The sequence below is a fragment of the Macrotis lagotis genome, chromosome 5 (genome assembly GCF_037893015.1).
Source record: "Macrotis lagotis isolate mMagLag1 chromosome 5, bilby.v1.9.chrom.fasta, whole genome shotgun sequence".
In the NCBI taxonomy this organism is placed as follows: Eukaryota; Metazoa; Chordata; class Mammalia; order Peramelemorphia; family Peramelidae; genus Macrotis; species Macrotis lagotis.
Window position 1 is genome coordinate 54,981,550 of NC_133662.1, and position 17,250 is coordinate 54,998,799.

General features: G+C 33.1%; 1 protein-coding gene and 1 long non-coding RNA gene across 5 annotated transcripts in view; one reads left to right on the top strand and one right to left on the bottom strand.

The window, feature by feature from the left end:
* ADGRB3 (adhesion G protein-coupled receptor B3) overlaps positions 1-17,250 on the top strand; it is a 909,716-nt gene that overhangs the window by 718,671 nt on the left and 173,795 nt on the right. For all 3 annotated transcript variants that reach the window (XM_074237293.1, XM_074237296.1, XM_074237295.1), the window contains exons 18-20: positions 8,565-8,691; positions 10,309-10,412; positions 13,992-14,094. In XM_074237293.1, coding sequence (XP_074093394.1) covers positions 8,565-8,691; positions 10,309-10,412; positions 13,992-14,094 — 334 coding nt within the window. The remainder of the gene's footprint in view (positions 1-8,564; positions 8,692-10,308; positions 10,413-13,991; positions 14,095-17,250) is intronic.
* LOC141523802 (uncharacterized) overlaps positions 1-17,250 on the bottom strand; it is a 120,310-nt gene that overhangs the window by 27,814 nt on the left and 75,246 nt on the right. For both annotated transcript variants that reach the window (XR_012478602.1, XR_012478601.1), the window contains exon 5: positions 8,616-8,680. This is a non-coding gene — a long non-coding RNA (uncharacterized LOC141523802). The remainder of the gene's footprint in view (positions 1-8,615; positions 8,681-17,250) is intronic.

Sequence of the window (17,250 nt, forward strand, 5' to 3'; positions counted from 1 at the left end):
TGTAAAGATCATTTTCAACATTCACTTTGTGTGAGATTTTGAGTTATACATTTTCTTTCTTCCTTTCCTCCCCTTTCCCTTGACAAGTAGTAATCTGAATAGGTTATGCACATACAACTATGTTAAACATGTTTCCATATTAATCATATTGTGAAAGAAGAATCAGAACAAAAGGGAGAAAAAGCATGAGAAGGAAAAAAGTGAAGTATAGAACAAATTTTTAAAATTGAAAATGGTATGCTTTGGCTGCTCCATAGTTCTCTCTCTGGATGTGGATGGTTGTTTCCATAACAAATGTCCCTGAAATCAGGAGGACCTGAATTCAAATCCAGCCTCAGTTACGGGCAGCTAGGTGGTGCAGTAGATAGAGCACTGGTCTTGGAGTCATGAGGGGACAGAATTTTGAATGCAGCTCAGATACTTGATATTTACTAGCAGTATGACCTTGGGCAAGTCACTTAACCCTGATTGCCTTGCATCCAAGGCCATCTCTAGTTGTCCTGATCCATATCTGGTCACTGGTCCCAGCTAGCTTTGGAGGAGAAAATGAAACTGGTGACTTAAAATAGTCCCCCTCACATCCAATTCATGTGCTTGTCATGGCATCACCTCCCTGATGTAGGAGTCTTCATTGAAAATTAAGGATAAATTGTTGAGAAGAGCTGTCTTCACAGTTGAACATCACACAGTGTTGCTGCTAATACATCCATTGGTCTCCTGGATTTGTTCACTTCATTCAGCATTTTAATTTTTTAAATATTTTTAATTATTTTTCTAAATGCATGCAAAGATAGTTTTCAACAGTTGTTATTTTGGTAAGGTTTTGAGTGTCACATTTTTCTCCTTCCCTCCATTCACACCTCTCTCCCTCTGACAGAAAGCAAGCTAATAAAGATTGTACTTGTATATACTACATTAAACATGTATCATATTAATCATGTTGTGAAAGAAGAATCAAATCATAAAGGCGAGGGGAAACCATGAGTAAGGAAAAAGGAAATTTTTAAAATTGAAAATAGTAAGCTTTGGTTTGTACTCAAATTCCATAGTTCCTTCTCTGGATGTGGATGGTATTTTCTATCACAAGTGATTTAGAATTGTCTTTAATTATTTTCTGATGAGATGAGCAAGTCAGAGTTGTCACCCAATCTTGCTGCTAGTGTGTACAATAGTCTTCTGATATGCTCACCTCACTCAGCATCAGTTCTTGCAAGTCTTTCCAAGTTTTTCTGAAGTCCTGTTACTCATGATTTCTCATAGATGATAGTACTCCATCACATTCACATACAACAGTTTATCAACTATTCCCCTACTGATGGGCATGCCCTCAATTTTTTCTTACCACAATGAAGAGTTGCTATAAATATTTTTGTATATGTGAGGTTTTGTTATCCATTTTTGTGATCTCTTTGGAAATATAGACTTAGTAGAGGTATGACTGGATCAAAGGGCAGGTACAGTTTTATTGTCCTTTGGGCAATGTTCCTAATTGCTCTCCAGAAATTCTGGATCACTTTATAATTCCACCAACAATACAATAATGTCTGTTTTTCAGCATCCCCCTCAAACATGGATTGTTCTCTTTTTTGGTCATATTTACCATCTGATAGTTGTGAGGCAGTACCTCAGAGTTGTTTTAATTTGCATTTTTTAATCAGTGATGATTTAGATAATTTTTTTCAGATGACTATAGAAAGCCATATTGACTATAGAAAATTTTCCTCTGAGAATTGCTGTTCATATTCTTTGACTATCAATCAGGGAATACCTTATATTTTTATAATTTGTCTACGTTCTCTATATATCAAATATATATATATATATATATATATATTTATGTATATATTTTATATAAATATCAAAAACACCAGTTTATTGGTTTTTTTAAGTATCATCAGAGAATCAACTTATATCCAATACCCTCTGTGTAAATATACTTCTTCTAACTCTCCTAATAAAAGTTCAGTTCCCAAGTGTTAGAAGTGTTATCTTCCCATGTAGGGATGTAAAAAGTTTGGTTTTGTTTTATAATATGTTTTTTCTTTCTTGTTTGCTTTTTTAAAGCTGCTCTTGAGTCTTGTATTTGAAGATGAAATTTTTTTGTTCAGCTCTGATCTTTTTATTAGGAAAGTTTGAAAGTCCCCTATTTCATTAAATGTCCATCTTTTTCCCCTGAAAAATTATGCTCAACTTTTCTGGGTAGTTGATTCTTGGTTTTAATCCAAGTTCCTTTGCTTGAATATCATATTCCAGAACTTCCAATTCTTTAATGTTGAAGCTGCTAAATCCAGTGTAATCCTGACTATGGCTCCTTGGTATTTGAATTGTTTCTTTCTGATTGCTTGCCTTATTTTCTTCTTGAACTGATAATTCTTGAATTTTACTCCAATATTCTTTGGAGTTTTTATTTTTGGATCTCTTTCAGGAAGTCATAAGTGGATTCTTTCAAGGACTATCTGACTCTTGATTTCTAGGATAATAGGCAAGTTTTCCTTGATACTTTCCCACAATGTATTATCCAGATTTAGAGGTCAATTGTTTTTCCTCCCATGAGGTATTTTATGTTTTCTTTTATTTTTCCAATCTTTTGATTTCACTTGATAAATTGTTGATGTACTGTATAGTCATTAGCTTCCACTTGCTCACTTCTAATTTGTAAGGGTTTAATTTTCTTCAATTAGCTTTTGTATCTCCTTTTCCATTTGTTCCATTTGTTCTACTTTTAAAGGTATTTTTATTCAGGCAATTTTAATGCTTCTTTTTCCAAGTATATTGACTCTTTTTTCATAATTTTCTAACATAACTTTCATTTTTCTCTAATTTTTCTTCTACCTCTCCTAATTTTTAAAATACTTTTTTGATCTCTTCCAAAGTAATTTTTTGTACATGAGATCAATTAATAATTCCCTTTGAAGCTTCACATGTAGGGGTTGTCACTGTTTTCCTCTTCTGAGTTGGCATTTTACTCTTCCCTGTTTCACCATACTAGCTTTCTATGGATAGGGGTCTTTTTTTTGGTGTTTTTGCTTATTTAAAAATTGAACTCTATTCCTGAAGAACAGAGGCCACAGTCCCAAGCTTCTTATGCATGAGACCAGTGGTCTGGTCACTGGCTTTTTGCACTTGGGTCTCAGGTATTGGCAATTTGCTCCCTGTGTTAGGGCAGCCTGACTCATTTCTGCCTTTTGAATCAAGAGTTACAGGTCTAGAGTATGCCTTCTCTTGCTGGGGCTGGGTCCTCACTTCTAACTTGCTGTACAACTGGCTTTCCAAGTCAAGATTCAGGAACCCTTGCTTACAGATCTGCATTGTGATTAAGAGCATCTCACTGGCTTCCCCACACCCCACTTGTTCTGGGCTGTGTTTCCCTTTAACCAAGGTGAAACACAACATCTTGAAGTCTCTCCAAAATATCTTGAGCTTAAAAAATTGTTTCACTTCATATTTTTGTGGATTCTGTTGCTCCAGAGAGAAGTTAGGAAGTTCCTTGAAATTGTTTCAGAGGAAAACTAGGAAAATTTCAAGGAACTTTCTAACTTCTCTCTGCCATCTTGGCTCTCAAAAAGTTCCATTTTTGTCATACATAAACATGGAAAATAAGTACATATATGCATATAGGCCAAAATATCCTATTGCATGAAGTTTTTTTTAAAAAAATCTATTTAAAAGACACCTATTACCTGTCATATTTTCAAAACTCAATTTTTTAAAAAATTAAAATAGTAAGCAACTTTAACAAAAAGATAACTATGGTTCTGAAACAGAATAAAATTAATTAGGTTTTACAGGATGATCTCTAGTGAGATGGTTATGGTTATACAGTTCAAGATTATATTGATCTCGGGGCGGCTAGCTGGCGCAGTGGATAGAGCACTGGCCTTGGAGTCAGGAGTACCTGAGTTCAAATGTGGCCTCAGACACTTAATAATTACCGAGCCATGTGGCCTTGGTCAAGCCACTTAACCCCATTGTCTTGTAAAAACTAAAAAAAAAAAAGATTATATTGATCTCAATCTTGGAAATCTTGGCATCTTGGGATCTTGGAATCAAGAAACTCTAATAAGGATCTTGGGATCTTGGAATCAAGAAACTCTAAAGAATACCCAGAAATGAGAGTATGTTGCCATATCTACCAAGTAAATATTTCTGTGTTATAAGACCAGTTGACACTAAGAGGCAGACCAGTTTGGGGTATTTTGCTTAAAATATGAATTATATATTTTCCCAAATAATCCTGAAATGAATCACTTCCTTGTAATGACCCAAGGACCCTGGAAAGTGCACTGATCACTTCTTGATAATAGTGTTCATATACTTTGCTTTAAATTGTGACTTCATGTATAAGAGAAGTTGAGAAAATGTATAAAACTATTGTTAAAATGACAAATTCAATTCTAAATAAATGGCATTTTAATATCCTAAGAGTTAATGACCCTCTCAAAGTGCTTAACTTATACCTCATCAATAATTTATATAGTAACCAACGAAGAAGCAAAATGGACAGGTTGTCTATAAAAGACTTGTTTGAAGGGAACTTTCAGTTTTCTTTCTATATTAAGTACTAAAATCATGAAGCCTTTGAACAGTCCTGAAATATGTCACTATAGATTTATATTATCAGTGTTTTATGGCACAGTATTTCAGTGTAGAGAACAGAATATTAGCCCTGTTAATTTTAACATTATAGAATACAGTCACATATTATAAATATAGTCACAGAAATAGAAACTGATTATAGTAAGAAAAAATTAAAGAAATGAGCATTTCCCAAAAGAGAAAGAGAGGTTGACCTAATGAAAGATTTTAAAGGAAGCTAAAATTATTTGCTCTTTGATTTCACTTGAAAATGTGTATTTTGGAGCCTACACCCTTCTTTATACATAAGTCAATCTATCTTCTTTTCTATGCCTTTGCTCAAATTGTTCCTGCAGGTTTGTAAATACTTTCCCTTCAGAAAGTCACCTTTTAGAATCCCTGGTTTTTTGGGGGGTTTTTTTAGGTTTTTGCAAGGCAAATGGGGTTAAGTGGCTTGCCCAAGGCCGCACAGCTAGGTAAATATTAAGTGTCTGAGACCAGATTTGAACCCAGGTACTCCTGACTCCAAGGCCAGTGCTTTATCCACTACGCCACCTAGCCACCCCTCTGGTTTTCTTTAGAGGCACACTCACATATTTTCTCCTACATAAGGTCTTTCCTAAACCTCTAATTTTTAGTACTTTCCATTGTCCCCAAATATATAAAATATAGATAAAACTCCTCATATGTTATTTATATTTATATGACTACATTTTGTCTTCTCCAATAGAAAATAAGTTCCTTTAAGGTAGAGAATGTTTCATTTAATTTTTTTGAATCCCTAGTGGCTAGCATATAAAACATGTTTAAAGGAATACAGGAGTAAATGTGAACATATTTAAGTTGATACATCTTTGATTCTTCCTTAGGATTTCTTATAGGACTAATGACTTTTGAAAACTATCAAAAAGTGCCACAGAGCTCAGAAAATACCTGCATAATAAGCATAATATGCTACTGCTAATATGATATGGTTGGATCTTCATTCTGTATTTTACACTTGCAATCAGTATTCTGAATACAGGTGTTTAATAAGTATTGTTTGGTTATTCTTACTATGTCTTTATTCTTCCATACATAAATTTATTTTATGCCAAAAAAGTTTATTATAAGATTCTATAGAATGTGCCATATAATATAAAGTAAAACTCTGGAAAACAAGGAGAAAGAATAATTCATAGGCATATCATTTAAAGTTAAATAGAAAACTATGAATTGTGACTACTGGTATATGCCATTTTATCATTGCAAGATTAAAAGCAGTTTTTGCATATATTAGGATTACTACATATCAGTTTCTCTTTCTTGGCTTTCTAGGAAGTCAACAAGACATGTGGATTAAAAATGATTATAAAAATGATTTTAAAAAATTCATAGGTTATAAAAATACAAGAGAAAAAAGTGTATATATACACATATATATATATGCATGCACACACATACACATACACATACACATAAAAGTAAATTTTATTCATGCCAAAACAATCACAAATAACTCTGAATGAAAGTGAGAATCTCAAAAATATTTAAATAATTATATTCACTAATATAATTTCTTGATAGAAAGTATATAATATAAAGAATCAACCCTTTAGGTATTTTTTTCTATTTGAATGCATAGACTTAGAAAACTTTTAAGTCATATACCTCTTGATATGAATTATCTGATGAGGACAAAAAATAATGGCAGTTTTGAGGAGGGAGGGACATTTTGGAACATGTGATCAATATCTTAGGAAGATCTGTGAGTATCACACTGAGGAAGTAAATGATGGGTACTTGTAGAGGAAGAAGAAAATGAGAGGAGGAAAAGAGGCACAGGATATAAAAGTCTGCTGAAACTAAAGAAAACCTAACCTCCTTTTCTAATTTGCCTAATCAGGGCCTACTCAATTGTGTAAAGGAACTTATCTTTCAGATATAATTAAGCCTCATATTTGTGTCTATAGTAAAGAAATTTTCATTTTACTTATGCATGTTTTCCTTCAAATAAGGATTTTTCCTGGTTTTCTTTGTTTAATCCATTAATTATAACAAAATATTGAAATAAAAAATATTTGGACACCATCTTGAAAGCATGATGATTAAATTGCTACATTGTAGCAAAGTTCCTTTTAAAAATATTTGATTCTTATGCTTGAAAATATTATTTTTCTTGTGTATTTTTCTTTAATATATCATTAGCTGAGACAATTGTATTTGATTTGGCTTTAACTTTGTTAGAATTAGATAAGAGAAAACTAACAAAATAAATTGATGTACTGCTAAGTTTCAGTGGAACTGAAATTTATTAGTGCTGCAACTACTGAGATAACTTTTTTAAAACAAAAGTTGGCATATCAGTATGTCTTAATGAAAAGTACAGAAATGCCATATCCATGAAGCAAAGAACTATTTGGCTGAATTTGAGAGTTTTTTTTAACTATTATCCCACATTTGTTCTGTATTCTTTTATCTCATACATCTTAGGTAGAAATGTTGTTGCAAGGTACCAAAATGAGCTGTTTTGAATTATTGTATTTTGAAACTCATTGGAAGTACAGTTGTCCCTGGGTTTTAGAGATATTTCTTGTAGAAACCTCTCAGAAATATATTGCATATGTATATTAGTTCAATATTTTGAGGCATTCAAAAGATATGGAATCATATGTTATTAACAAATTATTATAAAGATATTTGTTTCTTTTCTTCCTGCTTGAGGATTAGTTTTTTTTTTTTCCATTTGGGGACTTGAATTGAAGCAAAGAGAAATTTGCAATAAATGATGCTGCTTGCTAGAGTTTCTATGTTTGGACTTAAGAAAAAACAAATGGTGTATTCAACATTTGACAAGTGTAATGATACTAGGGGTTGATTAGTGTAATGGATATCTTTTTTCTTTCTTTTTTCTATAGAAATGATCTCTCTAGGTTGGTTCTGTTGGGGGTGGAGGGGGTGATTCTTCTTTTTTTCTTTTTCCCTGCACAAAGAAATCGTAGGTTGATACCATTTTTATTGTTCTGCTGGGGTGGGAAACAGACCATATGCTTTAGTATTTTGAATGGCTAAATCTAATGGGGGGGGGGGGATAAATTGATCCTGGGACTTTCGTGCCTGTCCTCACTCAGTCCCTTAACCACAGAAAGCTGGCAGGCGGGGTCATTCCCCCAGATTTTTCATTGATTTAGGGTTATCCCTATGCTATTGCCCCAAGTCAAAGAGAGAGGGGGAGGGGAAGAAATCAAAGGGGCTGCAGAGGCGAGTTAGGCTGAGTGAAGTCTGGAGGGCAAACTCGTGTCTTTGACTGTGGCTGTGTAAGCAGTGCTAAAACCCACCCCTCTGCTGGAGCTAAGGCAAAGGCAGTTAAGAGTTGGAATCATCTGATGCCGCTGCTGCTTGCTGCTTCCCGTTTCCAGGGTGAAATTTTTACAGCAGCTAATTTTATAAAAAGGAAAATACCCCTAACCAGCAGCTAAGAAGATCTGGTATCACCCAGACGAATCAATGTAATCTTTTAGGTAGGTTTTTTTTTTTCAGAGAAATCCGCATTTTAAATATCACCCTTCACCGCCAAAAATGCGGGACGGAAGTCAGAGCTGGTTTGAGAATAAGAAAAGCCTCTTCACACCACGAGTGTTTGAAATGATCCGATGAGCAGAGGAAGTAGCTGCCAAAGCTCGGGCTGCTATAGCCGCTGCTGCTGCTGCCTCTGCTGCTGCTGGGTTCCTCGCAGAGGGCTGGACAGAGCAAGCCCTGGTTTCAGCACCAACGGCGCTGGACAGCTCTTTGCACGCTGCACAGTCGCCTGCCTGCTTTCCCCCCTCTCGCTTTGCATTACTGTACAACTGGAGATGCATCTAAATTACGTCCTGTTCAACAACAAGTAGATTCTTCCTGTCCGGGAACTACAGTAGACGATTCTCCCAATTAAACTGTATTTTCTTCTTTACGGAATTGGCCATCAGGCGTAATTATCCTGATTTCCCCCCTTCCCCCCACCTTTGCAGGAACGAGTCTTTGGGAACCTGGTCCACCCAGGGATGTAAAACTGTGCTTACCGATGCATCCCATACGAAATGCTTATGTGATCGTCTCTCCACCTTCGCCATTTTGGCTCAGCAACCTAGAGAAATAGTAAGTAACAAAGGGAAAACACGGTTTAATGTAAAGACCGGGATATTTTGTGGAGTGTTTCTCCAGGGACTTGCAATTTAGATGGGGGAATGGACAATATTACAGGATAGCAAAATTAGATTCGTCTCCACCTTGGCTGCTACGGTGGCTTAGTGAATTGAATTCCACTTGGTGTGATAGAAGTAAATCCTACTCAATTTTTTGTCTTCTAACTTGAATTTTCTGCAGTAAAGAATTGAGAAAGCTTTCTTACTGTAAGGCTTAATGTGCTGCAAACTTTCAAATCATATAATTGACAACTTAATTTTTTTAATACTGTAAAAGCTATTCCAAGGAATTTGTAAGGTTACTGTTGATAGTGGTATGAAAATTCCAGATACTGTAGCTAAAACACATTGCAGATCTGCAATGGATATTTTCAGTACAGGATTTTTGGATTGTCTGCTGATATTTGGGAGGTGGAGGAAACAAATCAAGTTTTCAGAAAATCACGGAATATAAAAAAAAGTATTATCAGTTCTTATAAGTACAAGAGGTTTCTGGAAATAGTTTCCAAAGCTGAGAGTTGTGAGGTAATTTTTAAATTGGAAATAATTTGCTCATCTTGTATATGATTAGAAATTATTTGCAAAATTAACATAGCAGTTCCAATAATGGTTGTATTTCAGTCTAAATTTGGCCTAAATGAGTACCAGTTTCCTCTTTTATGTAGATGAAATAAGATAACCTGCTGAAATAGAATTTTGTTAAATCCCCAGGGCTTTGAAACAGCATACTGGCTTTTAATGTACCCTTTCAAACTTTAAATGGTAAAAAAAATACTTCTAAAATAGCAATCTTATTGCTTATTGCCAGGTTAATTTCTAAGCACAGAAGTCATGAGTAGCAAATGCTTACTTTCTTTTGGTAGTAATTAATGGGAAACAAGATTTATTTTTCAAGGTCATATATTTTCCTATTGTTATTGGCATTGTATAAATTAACTCTACATGTAATATCATTAGCAAAGTTGAAATATATTCCTGTCCTAGAAAACAGAATTTCTCCAGGCTGCTCAGGGGCCAAGTAAGGGAAATTAAATGGGAGAATGCTTGACTTAGGACAAAGTTGTTAAAAGTCAAAAAGTTTGATAAATTTTATGGAAGCATGAACTAGATTTTCAATAGTTTAATAAATAATGAATGAACAACAAACAGATAAAACATTATTAAATATTATAGAGAAATTTAATTTATTTTTGGAAGGAAATGCTATAGCTTTAAATTTTAGCTGGAGAATGATTTAACATGTATGATTGCCAAGGTAGAGATTAAGGTCTCTGTTTTAAAATTATTATTAAGATGTTTCTGTATAATCAAGCATTCTAAACCTACATGACTTTATTTATATCTTCAGATTGGGAGTTGGAAAAGGAAGGGAGTAATTGATAGAATTAGTCACTGGAGAGATGAAAGCTATGGCAATGAAGTTGTTCCAAAAACAAACTACATTTTTGGTATTTCTTAAAAGGTGGTTGATTTTACACCTTTTGCACTCTATCATTTTATTTTTTTATAAAATGTTTCTCTTCTTGTGTGTGTGTGTTTGTGTGTTTGCACATTTGTGTGTGACTTACAGATCATGGAATCATCTGGAGCTCCTTCAGTAACACTCATAGTAGGCAGTGGTCTATCTTGCTTGGCCTTGATCACCCTAGCAGTTGTCTATGCAGCACTATGGAGGTATGTATTTGATTTATGCACTTAATTGAAATATTCAATGGTCTAGATATAAATTGAGGAATTTGATAGCCAGTACATGTCTTCCTGCTTTGCATTGTGCAATAATTCTACAAAATAATTATAACACGATAAAGTGGAATGATTTACCAGACTTAATGATTTGCTGACCTGTTGGTGACAATATGGTATTATATATTCTTTTTAAAATATCCTCTCTCCTCTAGTCCTAATGATGTTGGTCATTAAGTACATACTTTTACCATTAATTAACACTTTGTGCATTAAAAACTCAAGCTTAGGTCTATAAAATGTTCTTTTTGTTCCTCCTTTTTATTCAGTATAAGAATGAAATTTGAATATTCAGTAAAACTTCTCAGTTACCAAGTAGTCAATTTCTGAGTTTCAGACTTGTGAACATGAAGAGGGCTAAATAAAGTAACCTTCTCCCTTAAAGATTTATCTTTCAACACTACTTCAACTGCTTATCAAAGGACTTCTAATGGATAGTGTTTCCTCTTTCCTATCAAAGAAGGATAAATCAAGTAAGACAATATGCAGATAACACAATAGCAGTAAAAGGAGTTTCAGGACAAATTGCACCATAACATTGGTTGGAAATTATATTTTGTGGAAAATGGAAAAAGTAACTTTGGATTTTTCTAAAGGCCTAAAAAATTCAGAAGTTTTCTATTTTTATATTAGTAACACAACTTAAGTATAGAAATTTGTTCTATCCTAAAAGCATTTGCCAAATTAATGTTTTGAACTTCTGAAGCTTATTGCTGGCTTCTATGAAAATAAATAGGTAATCATCTCTTATTTGTCATTCACTTTTAATATTAAAATAATCCAGTTAGTGATTGTGTCCTTGTCTCCAATAATTTATTTTATAATTCATATAGTATCTAGAACACCAGCAAAAGTAATCATCAGTTCCCAGGAGAAAAAGACCATTTGATTAGACTTGTTATCCTCACTTTTGTCTTTCTTAACCATTCTCCCCCCCCTTTTTTTAATCTAATGAAGAATGCTTCATCGACTGGCTGATCAATAAAGTTTACTTGGTCAAGGATAGTTATGCTCATATCTCATGGCAAAATAATTGGTCTATTTGAAGGTTCATAAAGATTTCCCTACAACCAAGGTGGTTGTTGGAGTTAGGGACATATATGAGGCAATGCTGTCTAAAGGAATAATTACTTTCTGGTAGTAAAGGATTCATCCCTCCAAAAACTGATGCTTATCGTGATATGGAAATGGTTCTGGGTTATTAAAGACTATGCCCATGGAGAGTGTATTTGGGCAGCTTTTGGAAGTTATAGATTTTTACTAGTGTGGTGGATAAAGCCATGGGCCTGGACTAAGGAATATCTAAGTTCAAATCTGACTTCAGATACATACTAGTTGTATGAGCCTAGGTGAGTCATGTAACTCTGTTTGCCTCGGTTTTCTCATCTGTAAAATGAGATATAGAAGGAAATGACAAATCACTCCAGTATCTTTGCCAAGAGGTTGCAAAGAACCAGGTACAACTGAAATGGCTGAAAACCAGTAGCTATAGACTGTTCGTCTGTAATCTGAGGGACAATCTAAATTGACTAAGGTTGATGAATTTTTCAGCCACAGAACTTATTGAAAAACCATTCACTGAAGTACAGAAAGGTTTTGATATGCACTCCTGGTAAGAATATCATAGTGGAGAAATCATTTACCCTTGTAGCAAAATACTGACAATATCAGACTTTTTAGTCTGTGACAATGGTGATAATCCTCCAAAGTGAGAAAATTTTTGATTAGTCTGCTGAAGTAAATATGGGCATGAACAATAAGCATTAAAGAACCTGGAGGTTGGTGTTCAGAGAGACAGTTATACTAGACACATACCATGTGGGCACAGGTGTGGGATAGAGTAGTAACTTCATTTGGTGTCTGAATGACAGACAAAAGATAAGGATTATTGTTGAGTAGTCACCATTTACTACTATAAGTATACAAGCATAATTCAGAGGTATCCAAAACATACTTCTGCTTTTCTATTGTAAGTCCATCATCAAATTGTTCTACCACTGCTACATGAAATTAGATATTCCTAGGCACTAAAATTACTGATGAAAATAGAGATAAAATTGAACAAGTAAAAATGTGATTTGTCATTTATATGGTCTCTTTAAAATGAGGTCATACCTATACTGTAGGTACAATTATCCAGATGATTGAGCAAGCAACCCACACAATACTTTTTTAGAAATAGTATGACTTTGAGTAAAGGATAAACTCACTGCATATGAAGAATTGGAGAAGAGTGTGAAAAATAACACATTTATTCCCATCCATAATCTCTCTGACTATCCTGAGAGTTGAAATGATAATAATTTCTTTATAAATAAGTTTGAAAATGCCCTGAAGTTAAACCTGAGTCTGAGTTTAGTAGTAACTATTTAGATAGGTTTTAAGGAGAAATGGATTGCCTGTTGGATTGTACGTCTTTTGAATATGCATTCCTAAAATGTGCCTTAAAATTTGGAGTTTCTGACTTGACGTTTACTAAAGTAGGAGAAAGGGGCTTTGGTTTTATATTCTAGACTCACTGTATCCTGATGTTTCATATCTAATATGGCACCATAAGGACAATTACCAACTGTGAAAAATATTTACTTGTACAAATTGATCCAGAACAAAACATCAACAAAGCATAAAAATGTGGAAGGCTGAGTTACCACAAAATATTATATAAGTAAAAAAAGAAATCAGTCATTTAAATCTTGGAGACATTTTTTGATCAGTGTTCCTTTACAGTACCATCATTTTTTAAAAATAAATTCTGGATTTAAAAAAAAGCTTTTTTAAAAAAAATCACATTTGTAAAAAAAAATTCTCCTTGGGATTTCAGTTACAACATATAGACAAGGTAATTATTTTTTCTTTTGGAATATTTTTATTATACATCTATTACGTATAATGCATGTGTTTCTATAATCATTCTATCAATTTTATATTAATAAGAATAAAATTTCCAAGATTAATATTTTCTCAATTTAGGTTGGAATACATAAGTGCTAAACTTATTTTATCAGATTTGTTTTAAATTTCCATGCTATTAATCTACATATTTATAGAAATCACATAATAAAAGAAGTAGAGCTTGAACCTTTAAATTAATGTTCTCACTTCCAAAAAAAGGTAGATTTAAAAGCATAGTTCAGAATATGCAAAAATAATTCTAACTATGCAGTGACTTTGAATTATGCAGACTTGGTTACCAATCCTGAATTGGCTGTGTTAAGTCCTTGGGAAAGTTACCTGGACTCCATTTTCTCATCCATAAAAATGAGAAAATTGAACTAGTTGATAGCTAGTTCCCTAACAGTTCTAAACTCCATAGACTCTATACCATACCATTAGAGGCTAGAATCACGCAAAAAAAGTTCTGCATAATTTTGCATTTAAAAACATTTTCATATATGTAGTAACCATGTTTCAATAGTCCTAATTCTTGATGAATATAAAAGTTGTACAGAATGAATCTGTGATCGCCTATTGTGAATTTTGACATTTGCTATTATTTATCTTTTTGAACAGATATATACGATCTGAGAGGTCAATAATCTTAATTAACTTCTGCCTATCTATCATCTCATCAAATATCCTTATCCTTGTTGGACAAACTCAGACACATAATAAGGTATGAATGTTGGTTTTTCTAATTCCTTTTTATTTCTCTAAGTTAGAATCACTCATTTGTCATTCAAACATTAATTGCAAGATATATATATATATATATATATATATATATATATATATATATATATATATATATGTATGTATATAGCGGCAAGAAAATTCTTGCACTTCTTTCTAAAGTATTCCCTCTGCCCTCAAAAATTCATCTCCATTGGGTTGGTTCTCTCTGGATATCCTGTTTTATGTGGTAAGAGTGTTTTCTAAACACCAAATCAAAGCTTAGAGAGTTCAAAGACCTGAAACATCAAAAGCAAAAATTGTGACTCATTATCCTAATTGTAATAGGATTGCCTCTGTGTTTTGGTCTTCTTTATTAACATAGTGACACTCAAAAGGCAACCATAAATTGCTTAGAAGTTGCATGCTGCTCTCTAAATGAGCTCAAGGAAATTTGCCCACCGGGAGTAATAGAAGAATGTCCTCGCTGGGCTATAAATGTTGTATAGACACTATTCTAATCCATTGCATTGCAAATTAGACTTTTTAAAAAATTTACTTAAACCAAAAAATATTAATGTTTGAGTGAGATGGGGATTCTTTAACTATAGCATTCTTTCTTGTGGTATTACAGAACATGCTTTCTTAAATGTTATTTGTGAGTCAAATTCACAAGTATATTATCAACCCTTTCTGAACTCCTCTGAAAATCCTCCCCCACTTCCATACTCAGATGAGCTTTTCAAAATTAATTTATTTAACTAGCCTGCCTGAAAGCTTAAGGAAGTAATAGTTCTCCACAGTTCTAGACATCTTGTTTTTTCATTCTTAATTGACCAAGAATTAAGTTGATTCTTTCCTTTTGTAAGTAGGAATTCAAGTTTTAGTAAATGTTTTGGTATGTTGGATAATCACAGTATAGTTTCATCCTAAAAGTTGATAAAATTACCTACTTAATGCAACTACATTCTCTATATCCTAGACCAAAGATGATGATTTTTTTCATAGATATTTCTTAAATGCACAGAGTTCAGGGATCTCTTTGTTATCTCTGGATGAGGGAGAGGAGAGGAAAAAAAATTACCTACCTAACACTTGATTTTTAAAAATTGAGAATGGGGGACACTTAAATTTTCATTTAATAAATACAGTAGACATTTTAAAACGTATTTCACTTTTCTCATTATGATAGGCTTACCTGAATAGGATAGGCAAATAGAAAAGAAAAAAAGGAAAAGGAGAAAAGTGAAGGGAAGAGAGGAAAAAGGAATGCAACAGAGGAGAGTTATAGGGGCAGAATGCTTGAAAGGTTGGTTTAGAAAAGGTAAAATTAGACTCTAGGTACTGAGTGAGTGTTTAATAAATTAGTTATTTTTCATCTTGTTGTTCACTGGATTGGAATCAAGGGATAGTCATACTTAGCTAATTGTTTGAAAACCATTATTTAAATGTTCTTGGACTTGAAATGTTCTTTGATTGGGGTGGACTCACTCTTTAACCCATCCAAGGAAAACTTCGAAGTACAACCACATTGATCAAATCAATGGTATAATTAGGCTGTAGGTCAGATTGAATCCTTGAGGTGGAATTTTTTTTCCTCTGTTGCCTTCAACTGTATTACTGGTTTTATGGTTATTTTAGTAATATGCCTAATTTAGCTAATGAAAATAAGATACTATTTAAAAAAGTAATACTTTTTCATTGTAAAGTACTTCCAGGAACATTATCTCACAGAGTTTATCTGAGTTATTCTATATAGACATTATAAATATTGCTATCGCCATCTTATATCTGGCTAAACAAAATCTCAGGTAAAATATGTCTGAGTCATAATACTAGTATGTTGACATAATCAAGAATAAGAAATTTCAGATGTCTTTAGGTTCCAAGTGCACTATTCCTTTGGCTACAGATTTAAATGGTCTTTCTTCATTTGGAAATGTATTCTAAAACTGGAAAAACTAAAATTTGTTATATTTCATGCAATAGAAAAATAGCTTTATTCAGAAACTTTTCTCTTTTAGTTCATAGTTATTTAAAGTCTAAATGGTGTCTTTGTTTATTGTCTAAAATCTGGGGGAGAAAAATGATGGCTACTGAAAACTTTTTCTCATTTATTCTGTACTTGGAATTCAGGAATAATTGAACTTTTTATTTTGTGTAGTCCTCATAAGCAAAATAATCAGTCTGGCTTAGAGGAGAGAAAGCTTTCCTTATAACTAAGAAGCCTTGTGTTCCAATCCTGACTGCTGCATATTGGCTATATCAAACTAGGAAGATCACCTCTCATAATCCTAGAAAATTGCAAGGTTATGAATTTTAGAGAAAATGTGTACTTCCATTTTGAGAGGAAATTTTCTCATCCAAAAAAAAAAGAAATTGAGGCTCAGTTCCTATCTCTTAAAGCAAAAGAAGGAAAATTCACATCAAACAAGTCATTTTGGGAAATGAGAAAAAATTAGAATGTGCTTACCAGGATGCTTGTTTTGTTGTTTTTAAATTCTTCATTGGATCTCTGATAAAACTGGTTCCTTTTACCAGTGTAATTATAGACTAGTGGAATTATATGCAAGTGATAGGTAAGATTCTGACCAAAAATGTTCTCTTTGATGATGTAATAATGGTAATTGATGAGGGATAATGGTGATGGTGATGATGATGACAATAATGAGTAGTCAAAAGTGATTTTCAGATAGTGTTTTTTTTATATTGCTACATGTCAGAAAAATTTAGTAAAACTACTTAAATATCTTGTACAAAACTTTGAAAAGATGAATAACTATGAAACATCAGGTTCTCATTTTCATTATCTCTCCTTCCCCTGTTGGGAAGAGCTCTGGGAATCCTCATGTGAAATCTATACTTCATGCCATCAGTGAAAATTTGCTTTATGAAATATTGTCCTGGTTAAGGTAGATTGAGGAATAATAGTTCCATTTAAAACACAAGAAGGGGAAGGAGAAGAAACAAATCTATGAGAATTACAGAATTAAAGTGTGTGCTCCAAGAAAAAAATGGAAAAGTTACAATAATGATTGATGACAGATAAATGGATTTTATTTTGATTGTTCATTAGACTATCGTACTACTGTGGAAATTTGTGATTGATTTAATTCTTCATTATTTTTATTTATTTTAAAATATTCCCCTTAAATGGAAA